Source organism: Somniosus microcephalus, unplaced genomic scaffold, assembly GCF_052327205.1.
Source record: "Somniosus microcephalus isolate GS21.2 unplaced genomic scaffold, FLI_Smic_1.0 unresolved_chr2, whole genome shotgun sequence".
Classification (NCBI taxonomy): Eukaryota; Metazoa; Chordata; class Chondrichthyes; order Squaliformes; family Somniosidae; genus Somniosus; species Somniosus microcephalus.
The window spans coordinates 81,592,610-81,611,925 of record NW_028225180.1 but is presented as its reverse complement, the minus strand read 5'-3'; the positions used below and the strand labels follow the sequence as shown (position 1 = coordinate 81,611,925).

Here is a 19,316-nt window from a genome sequence, read left to right as displayed (position 1 = left end):
GATGAATTCAGCTCTTATCAATGCTTGCAGTGTTTCCTCCTTGATGTTAATTACTGGCTCAAATCAAGGAGGGGGGAGGAAGATGATCTGGATTTTTAGCTCGACTGATGTCACAAGAGGACAAACACAGGCAGTGCCCTAATTGCTCTAAAAATACCATAAGGCATATTAGAGTCACAGTCAGGACTGGGAGATGGCTCACACTCTCTTGCCAGGAGTGGTAGGGAGGGGCAAGATCATCAGACAAGGCAGTGGATGGCCCCTTTAATGGCCATCTATAGACTTACCAAATTTCAATTTTTACAGCGAGTATACAGTGCTGATTATCAAAGTTCTCGAGCAATTTTACAGTCAGGGGACCCACAGGGACACTTCACACACACACTCTAGTGCAGTACTGAGAGAGGGACATTAAACCGAGGCCCCGTCTGCCCTCTCAGGTGGATGTAAAAGATCCCGCGGTCACTATTGGAAGAAGAGCAGGGGGAGTTCTCCCGGTGTCCTGGGCCAATATTTATCCCTCAACCAACATCACTAAAAACAGATGATCTGGTCGCTGCCCTATATCCAGCTCACACCTCTGCTGCATGAAGGGGGGGGGGTGGAGAAGAGGAGAGAGTCCCAGCTCTTACCTCTGCTGATCCGCTGCTTCTCTCCAGATAAGATACCAGGGGTGTCAATGATACTGATACTCTCCAGGACCGGATTAGGCAGCTGGGCACAGTTAAACCTGAGCAAAGAGGGGAAAAAAAAAGTCAAAAAAGGGAATCAGCATAATGAAAGATTCAAATTCTAAGACTTGACTATTCCAACACACTCCTGGCCAGCCTCCCATGTTCCATTCTACATAAACTTGGTCATCCAAAACTCGGCTGCCCGTGTCCTAACTCACGCCAAGTCCCGTTCGCCCATCACCCCGTGCTCGCTGACCTACATTGGCTCCGGTTAAGCAATGCCTCGATTTTAAAATTCTCATCCTCGTTTTCAAATCCCTCCGCGGCCTCGCCCCCCTCTATCTCTGTAACCTCCTACAGCCCCACAACCCTCAGATCTCTGCGCTCCTCCAATTCTGGCCTCTTGAGCATCCCTAATTCCCATCGCTCCACCATTGGCGGCCGTGCCTTCAGCTGCCTGGGCCCCGAGCTCTGGAATTCCCTCCCTAAACCTCTCTGCCTCGCTCCTCTCCTTTAAGACGCTCCTTAAAACCTACCTCTGACCAAGCTTTTGGTCACCTGTCCTAATATCTCCTCATGGCTCAGTCAAATTTTGTTTTATAGCACTCCTGTGAAGCACCTTGGGACTTACTACATTAAAGGCGCTATACAAATACAAGTAGTTGAAAAGCTGAAAACCATTGCCTCGTACACCGCTCCAATTCGTTAGCACCCTTACATGATCTGTACTAGCCACCGGTTGGACCAGGGCTTTGCTCCCAGTTAGAAACTTGATTAATTAGCAGACCACCTCACCCTGAGCAGTTTAATGTGATACGGGCCTGTTAAATTCATGCAGTGCGCGCACAATCCATTCCAAGGAGCTGTAACACAGCAGGACCAGCACTTCACAGGCCACCGATTACAGGAAACTTTGGTTTATCCAGAGGTTAACTGTCCAGAATGCTCGAGCTACCGGCAAAATTCAGGAGTCGGTTCAGTAAGTTTTTTTTCTTTGTTGCTTTTTTTCCCCCCACCAGTCAGGCTCTGCAAGGTCTAGCTAAAGCTGTTGCTAAGCAACAGGGTTTGTTGCTCAATACGGAGCTCAAAAGCTTCCGTATGTTTTAACATTAGCGCTGGTTTGTCCGGCAGTTTTGATGGGACGGCAACAGCTCGGTCCCGTCGGTGCCGGATAGCACAAAGTTTCCTGTAACTGGTGGGGCTCAAAGGTCAGTTACACAAGCTCAGAGGGGGGGGGGGGGGGGGGGGGGGGGAGGGGAGGGGGAAAAAGAGAACCAGGGCAGAGAAATGTGGCAGTCAGTCCACACGAATTGTGCAGCAAGACAGGAGGGGGGTCTCAGATTGGTCAGAATTGTCAGTATGACTGCAGAACAAAAAAAAAGACTTGCCATTCAAGAATGATCAGGCTCCAAGTGGCAATCTAGACAAACCGTGTGCTCAAAGCTTCCTGGTTTCTCAAAATAGCCACTTGGAGCCTGATCATTTTTGAATGATAAGTCCCTTTTTTTGGGTTCTGCAGGGGGTTTGGGGATCAATGCAAGTTTAGGGACAAGCAGAACATCAACAGCATGATCTACTGGATCTCAAGCAGGTGTTTAAATGGTTGGAGCATAGAGTTTAAGGGGCACAGACATACTGCACAATAAAACAAGGTCAAAGCACAAACTTTGAGATATGACTCCGATTACTCCCTCAAACAGCTACAAACACCCTTTGCTTCACCCGGAGTGGAAATTAACGTGCACTTTCAACCAGGCTTCTGAATGGAGCCTCTCGGACAGACCAGCCACAGGCACTGCAGCCGTCACTCGAGGAGAGTCAGACAAATCATCTCCATTCAGCTCCCATACGAGTCAACATGCTGCAACACAGGGAGGGACACCCCGCTTATTCCGTGGCAGAGGACTCGGGAGCAACAGGGGCAGAGGCCTGCAAGGAGAGTGCCTTGTACAGCTGTTCCCTTTAAATCAACTTTTATTGATACAGCGCCTTTAAATGTCCAAGGCGCTTCTCAGGAGCGATGATCAAACACCATGTGACATCGAGCCAGATAAAGAAAAAGTCTCGCATTTTTATAGCGCTTTTCACCACCTCAGGACGTCTCAGTGCTTTACAGCCAATGAAGTACTTTTTGAAGTGTGGTCACTGTTGTCATGTGGGAAACATGGCAGCCAATTTGCACACAGCAAGCTCCCACAAACAAGCAATGTGATAATGACCAGATCATCTGTTTTGGTGATGTTGGTTGAGGGATAAATATTGGCCCCAGGACACCAGGGAGAACACCCCTGCTCGTCTCTGAAATGGTGCCATGGGATCTTTTACGTCCACTTGAGCAGGCAGGGCCTCTGTTTAATGTCTCATCCGAAAGAGGGCACCCTCCGACAGTGCTGCACTCCCTCAGCCTAGCTTTATGTGCTCAAGTCCCTGGAGTGGGACTTTAACCCACAACCTTCTCACTCAGGAGAGAGTGTGCTACCCACTGAGCTACAGCTGATAAGGAGACATTAGGACAGGCTTGGTCAAAGAGGTCAGTTTTATGGAACATCTTAAAAGGGAGAGAGGGGGGTTTAAGGAGGGAATTTCAGAGCTTAGGGCCTAGGCAGCTGAAGGCACGGCTGCCAACGGCAGAGCGAAGGAAATCAGAGATATGCAAGAGGCCAGAATCGGAAGGAGCGGACAGATCTGAGGGGTTGTGGGGCTGGTGGAGATGACAGAGATAGGGAGGGACGAGGCCATGGAGGGATCTGAAGTCAAGGGCGAGAATTTTTTTTTAAAATCGAGGCGTTGCCAGACCAGGTGCCAATGTAGGTCGGCAAGCACAAGGCTTCGGGTTAGTGCTCACTGTTCAGAACTGATGCTTTACCGCCCCCCCCCCACTCCCCCACTCCCATTGAAACCCCTCCCCGTTTTTAAATTCCTGCACAGTCGTAGCGCGAGTTCAGAGTAGCCCCAGGCTGGGGTTCTGCTCAGAACACAGCCACGTTTCAAATCCACACCGAACGGTTACAATCATTTAATGTTGCCAAATAATATATATATTTTTTTTTTAAATCAGCATTCCTCAAGATTAACTGAAAGTGGAAACTATTTGCAGCCACTGGCCCTCTGCCCATTTAGTGCAGTAATGGATCCGGGCGGGAATTCCACGCCGGTTGAGCGCTTTCATGGTAATCAGCTGCAGATCTCCATAACAATCCTGTCTCCGTAGCAAGTCCAATCCTGTGGCAATACCTCAGAACCAAGACCAAGTCCGCAGCGGCGATTAATACCAGTCAAAAACCGGAGCAGAGGGAGGTCACGGCAGTGCCAGAACCTGGGCGAGAGGCCAAGGCCCACACAGTGCAGGCCATCTCGGGGTGAAGAGCAGTGGTTAGATGACTCCAAACTAGGGAGACAGAGCTCGCATGCAGCGACACCCCGTTACCATTACCACAAGATGTGTGCGGCAAGTGTCAGCCCCTCTCCAAAGGCGTGCGCCCCGCTGCCGGAGGGGGGCGGCGCCGAGGGAAGCGCGCCCCGCTGCCGGAGGGGGCGGCGCCGAGGGAGCGCGCCCCGCTGCCGGAGGGGGGCGGCGCCGAGGGAGCGCGCCCCGCTGCCGGAGGGGGCGGCGCCGAGGGAGCGCGCCCCGCTGCCGGAGGGGGCGGTGCCGAGGGAGCGCGCCCCGCTGCTGGAGGGGGCGGCGCCGAGGGAGCGCGCCCCGCTGCCGGAGGGGGCGGCGCCGAGGGAGCGCGCCCCGCTGCCGGAGGGGGCGGCGCGCCCCGCTGCCGGAGGGGGCGGCGCCGAGGGAGCGCGCCCCGCTGCCGGAGGGGGCGGCGCCGAGGGAGCGCGCCCCGCTGCCGGAGGGGGCTTCTTTCGGATAGATGTTAAACAGAGGCCCCATCTGCGCTCTCAGGTGGATGTAAAAGATCCCATGGCACTATTGGAAGAGCGGGGGGGGGGGGGGGGGGGGGGGGGGGAGTAGTTCTGGGGCCAATATTTATCCCTCAACCAACATCACTAAAAACAGGTGATCTGGTTATTATCACATGGCTGTTTGTGGGAGCTTGCTGTGCGCAAATTGGCTGCCGCGTTTCCTACATTACAACAGTGACCACACTTCAAAAAGTACTTCATTGGCTGTGAAGTGCTTTGGGGCGCCCTGCAGTGGTGAAAGGCGCATCAGAAATGCAAGATTTTCTTTGAGAGCTGGCACGGGCATAATGGACCGAATGGCCTCCTGTGCTGTATCATTTGGCAATATTGTTTCTAACTGGTACGCAGGCTCCGATCGGGTTTGAGGAAACATGCAAACACATGCAACACACGGGGATGAACAGATACTTTAACGGAAAGATGCACACCGTGCTTTGGGAATAGAGCAACGGAAAGTAAATTAACTTCCATCCGACTGTGGGGGTCAGCCCAGCGAGCAATTCAAACATAGGAATAGGAGGAGGCCATTCAGCCCCTCGAGCCTGTCCCACCATTCAATCAGATCATGGTTGATCTGTATCTTAACTCCAGATCACTTAATACCCTTGCCTAAATCTATTAATCTCCGTTTCAAAATGTTCAAAGCTAGAGCTTTTTGGGAGCGAGTGTTACAGATTCTCACCCCTGAACAGCCTGGCTCTAAATTTTCAGGTGACCCCCCCCCCCCCCACCAGAGGAAATAGCTTCGCTATCGACCATCAAATCCTTTAATCATAAACACCTCTCGATTAGATCGCCCCTTAATCTTCTAAACTCGAAGGAGTACAAGCCCAGTCTATGCAACCTGCCCTCATAACATAACCCTTTCAGTAAAACATCCTTTAGAGAGAGGATCTCCCAAACCAACCCACTGCCACAAATCAAAATAGCTACTCCACTGTATAGTACAACTTGGAGCTCAATCCCATTAACAGTTCCCCCCCACAAGCTAGGAGCAACAACCGCTCAAGTCTGCGAGTCTCGAGCAATATCCAATTGACAGGACCAGCTGAAGTCAGGAGGGACAGATAGACTTCCCACCAGTGCAGGCTCCAGGTTATGCTGAACCTTTATAAAGCGCTGGTTAGGCCACAACTGGAGTATTGCGTCCAGTTCTGGTCACCACACTTTAGGAAGGATGTGAAGGCCCTTGAGGGGGTGCGGAGGAGATTTACCAGAATGGTTCCGGGGATGGGGGGATCTTAGCTACAAGGACAGGTTGGAGAAGCTGGATTTGTTTTCATTAGAGCAAAGGAGGTTGAGGGGTGATTTGATCGAGGTGTACAAGATTATGACGGGTTTGGATAGGCTAGACGGGGAAAGGCTGTTCCCACTAGTTAATGGTACAAGGACTAGGGGACACAGATTTAAGGTCTTGTGAAAGCGATACAGGGGGGGGGGGGGGGAGATGTGAGTCACACAGCACAGAAAGAGGCCCTTCGGCCCATCGTGTCTGCGCCGTCCATCAATCCCTGTCCAGTCTAATCCCATTTTCCAGCATTTGGTCCATAGCCTTGTATGCTATGGCATTTCAAGTGCTCATCCAAATGCTTCTTGAATGTTGTGAGGGTTCCTGCCTCTACCACCCTTTCAGGCAGTGAGTTCCAGATTCCAACCACCCTCTGGGTGAAAAAGTTCCTCCTCAAATCCCCTCTAAACCTCCTGCCCCTTACCTTTAATCTATGCCCCCTTGTTATTGACCCCCTTACTAAGGGGAAAAGTTCCTCTTTATCTACTCTATCTATGCCCCTCATCATTTTGTACACCTCTATCAGGTCCCCCCTCAGCCTTCTTTGCTCCAAGGAAAGCAACCCCAGCCTGTTTAGTCTTTCTTCATAGCTGAGGCGCTCCATCCCAGGTAACATCCTGGTGAATCTTCTCTGCACCCTCTCCAAAGCAATCTCATCCTTCCTATAGTGAGGCGACCAGAACTGCACACAGTACTCCAGCTGTGGCCTCACCAGCGTTTTGTACAGCTCCATCATAACCTCCCTGCTCTTATATTCTATGCCTCGGCTAATGAAGGCAAGTATCCCATATGCCTTTTTAACCACCTTGTCTACCTGTTCCGCTGCTTTCAGGGATCTATGTACATGTACACCAAGGTCCCTCTGTACTTCCTAGGGTCCTACCACTCTGTATTCCCTTGCCTTATTTGTCCGTCCAAAATGCATCACCTCGCACTTTTCAGGGTTAAATTCCATTTGCCACTTTTCCACCCATCTGACCAACCCGTTTATATCGTCCTGTAGCCTGAGGCTTTCCTCCTCGCAATTTACCACCCCACCAATTTTCAAGTCATCTGCAAACTTACTGATCATACCTTTTACATTCTCATCCGAATCATTTATGTAGATCACAAACAGCAAGGGACCCAGCACCGATCCCTGAGGTACCCCACTGGACACAGGCTTCCAGTCACAAAAGCAACCTTCGACCATCACCCTCTGCCTCCTGCCACTCAGCCAGTTTAGGATCCAACGCGCCAAGGCACCCTGGATCCCATGGGCTCTTACCTTCCTGACCAGTCTCCTATGTGGGACTTTGTCAAAAGCTTTACTGAAATCCATGTAAACCACATCCACAGCATTTCCCTCAACCACACACCTAGTCACCCCCTCGAAAAATTCAATCAGATTGGTCAGACATGATTTACCCTTGACAAAGCTATGCTGACTATCCCCGATTAATCCTTGCCTCTCCAAGTGGAGACTAATTTTGTCCCTCAGAATTTTTTCCAATAACTTCCCTATCACAGATGTTAGGCTCACTGGCCTGTAATTCCCTGGTTTATCCCTGCTACCCTTCTTGAATAATGGTACTACGTTAGCTGTTCTCCAGTCTTCTGGTACATCCCCTGTGGCCAGAGAGGTTCTGAAAATTTTTGTGTCAGAGCCCCTGCAATCTCCTCCTTTGCCTCACAAGAGCCTGGGATACATCTCGTCCGGGCCTGGGGATTTATCCACTTTTTGGCCTGCTAAAACCGCTAGTACCTCCTCCCTCTCGATGCTAATATGTTCAAGTATGTCAGTCCCCTTGCCCGATTTCTATGTCTACATCATCTTTCTCCATAGTGAACACAGATGCAAAAAACTCATTCAAAACCCCTCCATCATCATCTGGCTCTACACAGATTGCCACTTTGGTCCCTAATGGGCCCTACCCTTTCCCTGGTTAGCCTCTTGCCCTTAATATACTTATAAAACATGAGGAAAAACTTTTTTACGCAGCAAGTGTTGAGGACCTGGAACTCGCTGCCGACGGAAGGGGTGGAAGCGGAGACACTCGATGTTTTCAAGGGGAGACTGGATAGGCACTGGAGGGAAATAAACTTGCAGGGCTACGGGGATAGAGTGGGGGAATGGGACTGACTGGGATTGCTCTACAGACTCAATGGGCCAAATGGTCTCCTTCTGTGCTGTTATGACTCTGACGTCACCGGGCCAAGACTGAAAATAAAAACCATCACATTGGACGAGATGGACAGAGCAGCAAAAAGATGCAAGGTTCACCAACCAAAAGAGGGATTCTGGAGAAGCTGCCGAACAGTGCATTCCACTGGGTGTATGTCATTGAATTCCTGTCGTGCCAGAGGAATTTCTTTTTTTACTGCCGGAAAGCACCCTGAGAATTATTTTACATAAAGTCCAATGCCACTGACCTTTGTATTCATTTCAAGGGGGGGGGGGGGGGGGGATCACTCAATCCCACCTCTGCTCACTAAGTTACGCTCACCCACCCTGTTCTTTGGGGTGTTGGGGGGTAGGGGAGGGTCCGAAATCCCCACAACCCTGGGCCACAGGTTCAAAAGGGTACTGGGCAAAATCGGGAAGCTTGGGATTCAAAAGCCTGCAGATAGTAAGAGGCTGTGGGAACCGAGGGGTCAGACTGGTCGACAGTGCGACAAGTCTCGAATTACGCAGCGAGGACGACTCGCGAGCAGGACAGGATTTTGGGAGCTTGAGGAGGAGCTGGGACCAGAGTCTTGCCGACAAATTGGCAGTCTGTATCGAGGGAGAGGGAAGACTCGAGTGGCCAAAGGGAACCCATGTGCACGATACCCTCCCAGAATTACAGTAAGACAGACTTGGGTTGGCCCCTTCATTTCAATCCCCAGCCTGGGATACTGTACATCAGTAAGCAATTAGTCAGCACGGAATTAACTTTTTAAGCTGTGGCAAACATAAAACTGGGCGGTGGTGTACAGCGCGAGAGGCAAACGATCAAGACATGGCCCCTTTGTCAGAGCAACTCATCTATTCTCCCCCACACAGATGCTGACTGTTTCTCCAACATTTCCTGTCTTTCGTTGCAGATTTCCAGAATATGCCGGGTTTTTTTTTTTTTTTTTTAAAATCTGTACAACGGGACCCAAAGACCATCCACTAAAAGTGGAGCGTTTTGCTTCAAAACTTTGCCTAGAGGCCCCCTCCCACCCCACCCTAAAAATCACTGACTGCAAACAGAGGCTGGTGCTGCTTCCAGTGTCTGAACGGTGCTGCCTTCAAAGCCAGCTCATTAAAAGGGCCGGCGCTCAAGAGGCCCGAGAGGAATCTGCTCCCAGAGTTCACACCGCACATCCTCCTTCACAGCGCGCCTCGATTCAAGAGACACATCGCCGTCTCCTGCTGATTAATCATCCACACACTGGCGACACCCCTGCAGTTAACTTGGCCGGAGCGCGGGCGGTGACTCACCCAGCCACACACCAGCTCTGCTTACTCGCAAGGATTTACAGGGCTCACTGGAACTGTGGCAATCTGGACGGTCAACAGTTTCCATCAGAACGCTGGCACTCAGCCTATTACGCTCCAACTGTAACCCACCATTCAACCTCCCTCTGGGGCTCCATTTAAGGCCCAGGCGATGGGATGTTGGCCTTTATTACAAGAGGATTTGAGTATAAGAGTAAAGACATCTTACTGCAATTACATAGGGCCCTGGTGAGACCACACCTGGAGTATTGTGCACAGTTTTGGTCTCCTTACCTAAGGAAGGATATACTTGCCATAGAGGGAGTGCAACGAAGGTTCACCAGACTGGTTCCTGGGATGGGGGGATTGTCCTATGAGAGATTGAGTAGACTAGTCCTATATTCTAGAGTTTAGAAGAATGAGAGGTGATCTCATTGAAATTCTTACAGGGCTTGACAGGGTAGATGCAGGGAGGATGTTTCCCCCTGGCTGGGGAGTCTCGAACCAGGGGTCACAGTCTCAGAAGGGGTCGGCCATTTAGGACTGAGATGAGGAGGAATTTCTTCACTCAGAGGGTGGTGAATCTGTGGAATTCTCTACCCCAGAGGGCTGTGGAGGCTCAGTCGTTGAGTATATTCAAGGCTGAGATCGATAGATTTTTGAATATTAAGGGAATCAAGGGATACGGGGATCAGGTAGATGATCAGCCATGATCTTATTGAATGTCGGAGCAGGCTTGAGGGGCCGAATGGCCGACTCCTGCTCCTAGTTCTTGTTATGGGATGGTTACAGAGCTGGGGTGCGGGGTGTTTTTTTCCCCCCAGTAAAAGGCAGCACAGTAATGTTAGTGGGCATGGCCATGCTGGTGCACACACCACTGACAGAAGGGTGGCAGTCAATGTCCTCACTAGGGTGCGGCCGCACAGCCAGCTGAACGCTCCCGCGCAGACCACTCACGAGCTTTTACACTGCAAGTGCCGCACATGCGCAGAAGCTTAAAGGGACTGCGCATTAAAAGAAACAAGCCGCGCAGAACAAAGAGCAGCTCACAGGGAACGTTGGTGCCCATGCCAGTGTCCAGACTCTCAACATTGGTTCTGTAGTTTTGAAGTACCAAGTACCCTTGCCTATACCTGGCAACAGCCAGACTACTTAAAAGCTCATTTTACTTCCCTTTGTAATCAGAGCAATGCGAGGTGCAGGATCAGAACAGCCTGTGGGTCTCCCGCCTTGAGTTAGGTTAACAGTAGCCCCAGCAACGCTGAACACACCGTGTACCCAGGACAAACACCCGCTCCCCAAACCTTCCAACACTCACAGCAACCAGACTCATTGCAGTCCTGGTCCAAACATGGACAAGAGAGCTGAATTCCAGGGGTGAGGTGAGTGTGACTGCCCTGGACATCAAGGCAGCATTTGACAAGAGTCTGGCACCAAGGAACCCCAGTAAAATTCAAGTCAAAGTAATGTTAAGTGTCCTAGGCCCAGCCATCTTCAGCTGCTGCATCAATGACCTCCCCCTTCATCACAAGATCAGAAGTGGAGATGTTTGCCGATGACTGCAGTGTTCAGTACCATTTGCAACTCCTTAGATAATGAAGCATCCATGCCCACATGCAGCAAGACTTGGACAACAGTCAGGCTCGGGCTAAGTGGCGAGTAACATTCATGCCAGGCAATGACCATCAACATGAGAGTCTAACCATCACCCCATGACATTCAATGGCATTACCATCACCAAATCCCCCACCATCAACATCCTGGGGGGTCACCATTGACCAGAAACTTAACGACCAGCCACATAAATACTGTGGCTACAAGAGGTCAGATGCTGGATATTCTGCAGCGAGTGTCTCACCTCCAGACTCCCCGTAGCCTTTCCTCCATCTACAAAGGCACAAGTCAGGAGTGTGATGGAATACTCTCCACTTGCCTGGATGGGTACAGCCCCAACACAAAAAGCACGACACTATCCAGGACAAAGCAGCCCGCTTGATTGGCACCGCAGCCACCTTAAACATTCACTCCCTCCACCACCGGCGCACCGTGGCTGCAGTGTGGACCATCTACAAGATGCATTGCAGCAACTCGCCAAGGCTTCTTCGACAGCATCCCCCAAACCCACGACCTCTACCACCTTAGAAGGACAAGGGCAGCAGGCACATGGGAACACCACCACCTCCAAGTCTCACCCCATTCCGACTTGGAAGTATATCGGCTGTTCCTTCATCGTCACTGGGTCAAAATCCTGGAACTCCCTCCCTGACAGCGCTGAGGGAGCACCTTCACCACACGGACTGCAGCGGTTCAAGAAGGTGGCTCACCACCACCTTCGAGGACAATTAGGGATGGGCAATAAATGTTGGCTTTGCCAGCAACACACATCCTGCGAATGAATAAATGAAAGAAAAACCCTTCTTCATCTCTAGGGCATTTCCAGTTTATCCTTTCACGCCCTGTACATCCTGCTGAAAACCAAAGTGCTGGACTAGTGCCAGCACGGAGCTGTAGAGTCGCAAGGTTGGTGCACAGGGCATCAGAATCCAAGCTACAGCAGCCAGACCCCCGCATCTTCACGGCAGCAATGCAGGTGAAGGGAGGAGAGGGAGATACAGGAATCAGAGGGCGCAAACTACTCTGGAGCCAGACAAAGAGGAGCCGCTTACACCACAAGGTGCAACACAGCAGAAGGAAGGCGTGTGAAAGATTACTCAGCCAGGCACTACACACCATGTATGGGCAAGCACCCCTAGGGCTGGGGGGTGGAAAGAAAGGGATTGTTAATACACGGTACAGCAGCCCACCACAAGGTTATGCACTTTGGCAGGAAAAATCGTAGAGCAAGTTATTATCTTAATGGCAAGAAACTGGAAAGTACTGAAGTACAAAGGGATCTGGGGGTCCTGGTGCACAAAACTCAAAAGGTTAGTATGCAGGTGCAGCAAGTGATTAAGAAGGCCAATGGAATGTTGGCTTTCATTGCTAGGGGGATAGAATATAATAGGGAGGTATTGCTTCAGTTGTACAAGGTATTGGTGAGACCGCACCTGGAATACTGCATACAGTTTTGGTGTCCATACTTAAGAAAGGACATACTTGCTCTCTAGTCAGTACAAAGAAGGTTCACTCGGTTAATCCCAGGGATGAGGGGATGGACATATGAGGAGAGGTTGAGTAAATTGGGACTCTACTCATTGGAGTTCAGAAGAATGAGGGGCGATCTTATTGAAACATAAGATTGTGAAGGGGTTGGATCGGGTGGCTGCAGGGAGGATGTTCCAGATGATGGGTGAAACTAGAACTAGGGGGCATAGTCTTAGAATAAGGGGCTGCTCTTTCAAAACTGAGATGAGGAGGAACTACTTCACTCAGAGGGTGGTAGGTCCATGGAATATGCTGCCCCAAAAAGCTGTCGAAGCTACATCATTACATAAATTTAAAACAGAAATAGACAGTTTTCTAGAAGAAAAGGGAATTAAGGGTTACGGGGAGCAGGCAGGAATTTGGACATGAGTCTAGGTTCGGATTGGTCATGGCCCTGTGGGTAGTGGAGCGGGCTCAGGAGCCGTGTAGCCTGATCCTGCTCCTATTTCGTGTGTCTAATTCTGTTAGATTCAGGAGATAGTCCTGTCATAGTGGATTGGCGGTTAGGATCAGATCAGCCATGATCTTATTGAATGGCGGAGCAGGCTCGAGGGGCCGATTGGCCTACTCCTGCTCCTATTTCTTATGTTCTTAGGACTCCTCCATCCTAAACCCCAGCTTTCCCCTCTTGCTACCCTACCTAGAATCCAGTGAAGATTCTGACCATTGCCCCAAATTCCCTATCGTACATACCTCCCCAAAGGCCCACTCAGTCAGCACAAGTACTTCAGTACCTTTAATACATGGGATGAACACAAGGTACATAAGCAGTGGTCCAGTGGGTCAGAAAGTCATGGGTTCAAGTCCCACTCCATGGACACGAGCACAAAAATTCCAGCAGGGCCGCGCCGAGGGAGCGCCGCACGGCCGTCTTTTAGATGAGACGTTAAACCGAGGCCCCATCTGCTCTCGGGTGGATGTAAAAGATCCCATGGCCGTTATTGGAAGAACAGGGAAGTTCTCCCCGGTGTCCTGGGGCCAATATTTATCCCTCAACCAACATCACTAAAGCAGATGATCTGGTCATTATCACACTGCTGGTTGTGGGAGCTTGCTGTGAGCAAATTGGCTGCCACGTTTCCTACATTACAACAGTGACTACACTTCAAAAATAACGTCATAGGATGTCTCAAAGTGCTTTACAGCCAGAGGTTGTAAGGCGCTATAGAAATGCAAGTCTTTCTGTTCAATACAACAGTCTCCACCAGCCCCAAGGGACTGCAGGACCTACCACTTGCTCGAAAGGAATCCAGAGCCATCCATTCACAGTCACGTCAAAAAGCCATACCCTCAGCTACAGCCTGGGGATGTAGCGATTTCAAACCCTTAATGAGAGCAGAGTGTCAGAGGAAACACCATTACAGTGTGGAGCAATGTGCCCAGTCCCCAGACAGGTCAAAGCAAGAGGCAACAGGAAATGTCAGAGCAGAGAGCGTGACCAGAGGGTGGTACTAACCCCACACAGCTGCAGTCCCTGGGTGTGAGGGAACACACCCACTCCCTCAGAGCATGCCCCATTAGGAGAGGGAAAGTACAAGAGTCTCTCCAGGCAGGCAGACAGCACTTACAGTAACATTACAGCACCTCTGGAGATCATATCAAACTAATACTTTAATCAGTAAACACAAAAGACCTTTGCCCCTTTAAAAAGGGACCTTAACCATGTTTTACCTTCCAGGATACTCAATAACATGCCCTTAAGATCTTACTTTCCCCTTCAATGTAAGGTGCTACCCATCATCGCCCAAACCACACACACCCTCCCCCCCCCCTTCAATTAAAGGGGCACACAGCCCCCCCCTTCAATTAAAGGGTCACACAGCCCCCCCCTTCAATTAAAGGGTCACTCACACGCCCCCCCCTTCAATTAAAAGGGTCACACACGCCCCCCCTTCAATTAAAGGGTCACACACGCCCCCCCTTCAATTAAAGGGGCGCACACACACACATTCAATTAAAGGGGCGCACACACACACCCCCTTCAATTAAAGGGGCGCACACACACACACCCTTCAATTAAAGGGGCACACACACGCCCCCCCCTTCAATTAAAGGGGCACACACGCCCCCCCTTCAATTAAAGGGGCACACAGTCCCCCTTCAATTAAAGGGGTACACAGCCCCCCCTTCAATTAAAGGGGCACACCGCCCCTTCAATTAAAGGGGCATTCACACACAACTCCTTCAATTAAAAGAGACACCTCCACCTCACTTAAAGGGCCACCGCCCCGCCCCGGGTACCTGTTGAGGAAGGCGTTGCCAAAGGCGTTGAGCTTGCGGAAGGGCTTCTTGGGGTCGACCACCAGCGCGTTGCCGGGCACCACGCCGTCCCGGTCGCCGTACATGACGGCGATGAAGGAGTCGGTGGTGGGCTCGGGCCCGATGCGCATGCCGGGGAAGTCATGCTCGATGAGGTGGCGGATGAAGGTGGTCTTGCCGGTCGAGTACTGGCCGACCAGCAGCACCATGGGCTTGTTGTCGAAGTCGGCGTCCTCCAGCGCCGGCGAGTGGAAGTCGTGGAAGCGGTAGGTCTCCTCCAGCGGCAGCAGCTTCTGGGCGTACAGCTGCCGCAGGCCCTCGCTCACCGTCTGGAAGAGCTCGGGCTCCTTCTTCCGCCGCGCGTCCTTGCCGATCCAGCTGAACATGGCGCCGTCTGTCGGTGTCTCTCGCCCCACCGCCCGCTCCAACCGCCACCGCCGGAGCTGTGCGGCTGCGCGACGCCCCTCGCCCGCCTTATATACCCCGGGATTGGAAGGGGCGGGGCCTAGACCAGGCTCTCGCGGGATCTCGGCCGGTCCACGCCCACCACAGGCGGACACGCCCCACTCTCCCCACCGAGGCACTGCGCCTGCGCTGCGCGCCTGCTTTGGGAGGCGGGGCCTACACTCCGCGAACACGCCCATCACGTTCGGCCACGCCCCTCTCTCCTTCCCCCCCCCCCCCCACCGAGGCACTGCGCCGCCCACCCGCCTTGTGGAAGGAGGCTGATTGGGGGGCGGGGCTTACAAAGTCGAGGCCACGCCCCCTCTCCCCGGAGGCACTGCGCCTGCGCCGAATGGCTGATTTGGGAGGCGGGGCCTAGACTCCGAGACCACGCCCATCACCTGTGGCCACGCCCCTCTCTCCCTCCCCCCCAACCGAGGCACTGCGCCTGCGCCGCGCCCGCCTTGCCGAATGAGGCTCATCAGGAGGGGGCGGGCTCTCTATGCGGGAGTCCTCCCTTGTTCTATTGGGGACTTGGCCTGGAGGGTGTTGCACAGGGCAGTCCCGTGCAATAGGTACTTAAGTAGGTTCACGGACTCCCAGACCGCTTGTTTGTTCTGCGGCCTGGAGGAGTCCTTTTTTCATATTTATGTCGAATGTGAGAGGTTGCAGCCCCTCTTCCATTATTTGAAGGGGCTGCTCCTCAAGTTTTGGTTGCACTTCAGTCCCACGCTCTTGGTCTACGGTCACCCGGTGCGGAGGGGAGCGGGCAGGCTGGAGGACCTCCTCGTGGGTCTGCTCCTGGGCCTGGCCAAGAAAGCCATTAATTGGTCCAGGCAGCGGGCGGTCGAGGGGGTCGTCCGGCCGGATTGCCTCCCTCTCTTCCGTGGCCATGTTCGCGCCCGGGTGGCCCTGGAGCTGGAGCACGCGGTGTCCGCCGGCACGCTCGATCACTTTCGTGACCGGTGGGCGCCGCGGGGACTGGAGTGCATAATTGGGCTGGAGAACCAAATTTTAATTTGATTATTAAGGTTTATTTGGAGTTTTATTGGTTTATTTACAGTTTTATAGTTTATTTACAGTTTTTATTGTCTAAATTTATGGGTTCAAAAAAAAAGAGGATCAGGAGGGGGCGGGGCCTACACCGAGTCCATGCCCACCACCTGAGGCCACGCCCCCTACCCTTTCCACACTGCGCCTGCGCTGCCCGCCTAATGGAGTCAGGCTGGTGGATAGGGGGAGGGGCGGGGCCTAGCCTACAGTGTCAGGCTCCAGACAGAACAACATTTAATCTCTCCTGCCTTCCACCCTATCACAGTCCTTTCCCTTTTGCATGGCTTTGTCAGGGGGAGATCATTAACCAATGTGATTGAATTTTTGCGAGGGGGTGACTAGGTGTGTGGATGAGGGTAGTGCAGTTGATGTCGTCTACATGGACTTCCGTAAGGCTTTTGACATAGTCCCACATGGGAGATTGGTCAAGGTGGTAAGAGCCCATGGGATCCAGAGCAAATTGGCACATTGGATCCAAAATTGGCTTAGTGGCAGAGGGCGATGGTCGAAGGTTGTTTTTGTGACTGGAAGCCTGTGTCCAGTGGTGGAAACAGAGAAACATAGAAGATAGGAGCAGGAGTAGGCCATTCGGCCCCTCGAGCCTGCTCCGCCATTCAATGAGATCATGGCTGATCATCCAAATTCAGTACCCTGTCCCTGCTTTCTCCCCATATCACTTGATTCCTTTAGCCTTAAGAAATATATCCAACTCCTTCTTGAATATCTTTAATGAATTGGCCTCCACTGCCTTCTGTGGTAGAGAATTCCACAGGTTCACCACTCTCTGGGTGAAGAAATTCCTCCTCATCTCTGTCCTAAATGGCTTACCCCTTATCTTTAGACTGTGACCCCTGGTTCTGGACTCTCCCGCCATCGGGAACATCCTTCCTGCATCTAGTCTGTCTAGTCCTGTTAGAATTTTATAAGTTTCAATGAGATCCCCTCTCAGGGATTGGTGCTGGGTCCTTTGTTGTTTGTAGTGCACATGAATGATTTAGATATGAGTGTAGGAGGTATGATCAGTAAGTTCACAGATGACACGAAAATTGGTGGGGTGGTAAATAGCGAGGAGGGAAGCCTCAGGCTACAGGACGATATAGACGGGTTGGTCAGATGGGCAGAACAGTGGCAAATGGAATTTAACCCTGAAAACTGTGAGATGATGCATTTTGGGAGGACTAACAAGGCAAGGGAATACACAATGAATGGTAGGACCCTAGGAAGGACAGAGGATCAGAGGGACCTTGGTGTGCATGTACATAGATCCCTGAAGGCAGCAGGACAGGTAGATAAGATGGTTAAGAAGGCATATGGGATAGTTGCCTTCATTAGCTGAGGCATAGAATATAAGAGCAGGGAGGTTATGATGGAGCTGTATAAAATGCTAGTTAGGCCACAGCTGGAATACTGTGTGCAGTTCTGGTTGCCACACTATAGGAAGGATGTGATTGCATTGGAGAGGGTGCAGAGGAGATTCACCAGGAAGTTACCTGGGCTGGAGCATTTCAGCTATGAAGAGAGACTGGACAGGCTGGGGTTGTTTTCCTTAGAGCAGAGAAGGCTGAGGGGGGACCTGATTAATGTGTACAAAATTATGAGGGGCATAGATAGGGTAGATAGAAAGGAACTTTTCCCCTTAGTAGAGGGGTCAATAACCAGGGGGCATAGTTTCAAGGTAAGTGGCAGGAGGTTTAGAAGGGATTTGAGGAAAAACTTTTTCACCCAGAGGGTGGTTGGAATTTGGAACTCACTGCCTGAAAGGGTGGTAGAGGCAGGAACCCTCACAACATTCAAGAAGCATTTAGATGAGCACTTGAAACGCCATAGCATACAAGGCTACGGACCAAGTGCTGGAAAATGGGATTAGAATAGACAATGGCTTGATGGCTGGCGCAGACACGATGGGCCGAAGGGCCTCTTTCTGTGCTGTATGACTCTATGGCCTAGAAATTGGGTATAGCCCCGCTTGAGGCGTTAGAACTGGCGCTGTGCAAAGTTTATAGCCAGACGCAACTTATTGCCGCCTGGCGCGATATTGGGTTGCATCGCCCCCAAAGGTGATTGAGGCGCGACTTCAGACGTTGCACGGGACTCCTAAGGCGCAAAACTTCCGGCGCAACCCAATATCGGCGCGGACGGGTGCAGCGCAGGTGCTCTCAATTACCGAAAACCACGAGACTTCCAGGCGCCGGCCGGCTCTTAAAGGGGTGGGTCAGTCAGCCTCAGCTTCCACACTCAGCGCCTTGTAGGCCTCCGAATCGGCGCAGGCCCTTCTCTGGCGCAAAAACCTTGGACCAGATGGAGAAGGTGAGACAGAGAGCAGAGCGCTTCAGCAATGAGGCTCTGGAGCAATTGGTGGCCACAGTGGAGCGCCGTCAAGATGTTCTGTACCCAGACAATGGCAGGAGGCCGAATCAAAAGGAATACCGCCGAGCTTGGAGGGATGTTTCTCAGAGGGTCAACTCCAGCAGCATGGTGACCAGGAGCCCTGTACAGTGCAGGAAGAAATTCAACGACCTCACTCGGGTCGTGAGGGTGAGTGGTGTTTATTCAAACTTCTGAATCCCTCCATCTGCACCTGACTTTATGGCTACAGGGTGCGCGAGACCCCAATGACCATGTGTCAGCAAGCACCCATGGCCCTTTCTGGGCACACACATGCACATTTGACTCAGGGCATCATGTAAGGGCTCTTCCACCATGGGTGGCATGAGATGATCACTCAGGGCATCATGTAAGGGCTCTTCCACCATGGGGGGCATGAGATGATCACTCAGGGCATCATGTAAGGGCTCTTCCACCATGGGGGGCATGAGATGATCACTCAAGCTGGCGAAGAATCGCAAAGACCAGCTTCGAACCGGTGGCGGGCCTCCACAAGTGGTCACTCTCACGGATCTCGAGGAGAGAGTGCACCAGATTCTTGGAGGACGTCTGAGTGGTCCTGTTACCACTGCAGCTGCCGACCCCATTGTTGACAGCGATGGTAAGGCTCTCACCTTTTTCAGCTGCCTCCTTCCACTTGGTCCCCCCGCCAGCATGCTTTCTCACTGTGGAGCCATGTCATAGCCTTGCCGCAATCTGGCATGCCTTG

At 51.9% G+C, this 19,316-nt stretch overlaps 1 protein-coding gene across 1 annotated transcript in view; it reads right to left on the bottom strand.

The window, feature by feature from the left end:
* The window catches only part of LOC147092900 (EH domain-containing protein 1), a 56,300-nt gene extending 41,124 nt beyond the window's left edge, over nucleotides 1-15,176 (bottom strand). Inside the window, exons 1-2 of the mRNA XM_085976196.1 lie at nucleotides 14,708-15,176; nucleotides 633-730 (exon numbers count right to left, since the gene is read on the bottom strand). Of these exons, the coding sequence (XP_085832322.1) occupies nucleotides 633-730; nucleotides 14,708-15,111 (502 nt within the window). The 5' untranslated portion in view covers nucleotides 15,112-15,176. The remainder of the gene's footprint in view (nucleotides 1-632; nucleotides 731-14,707) is intronic.
* Nucleotides 15,177-19,316: the final 4,140 nt, after the last annotated feature.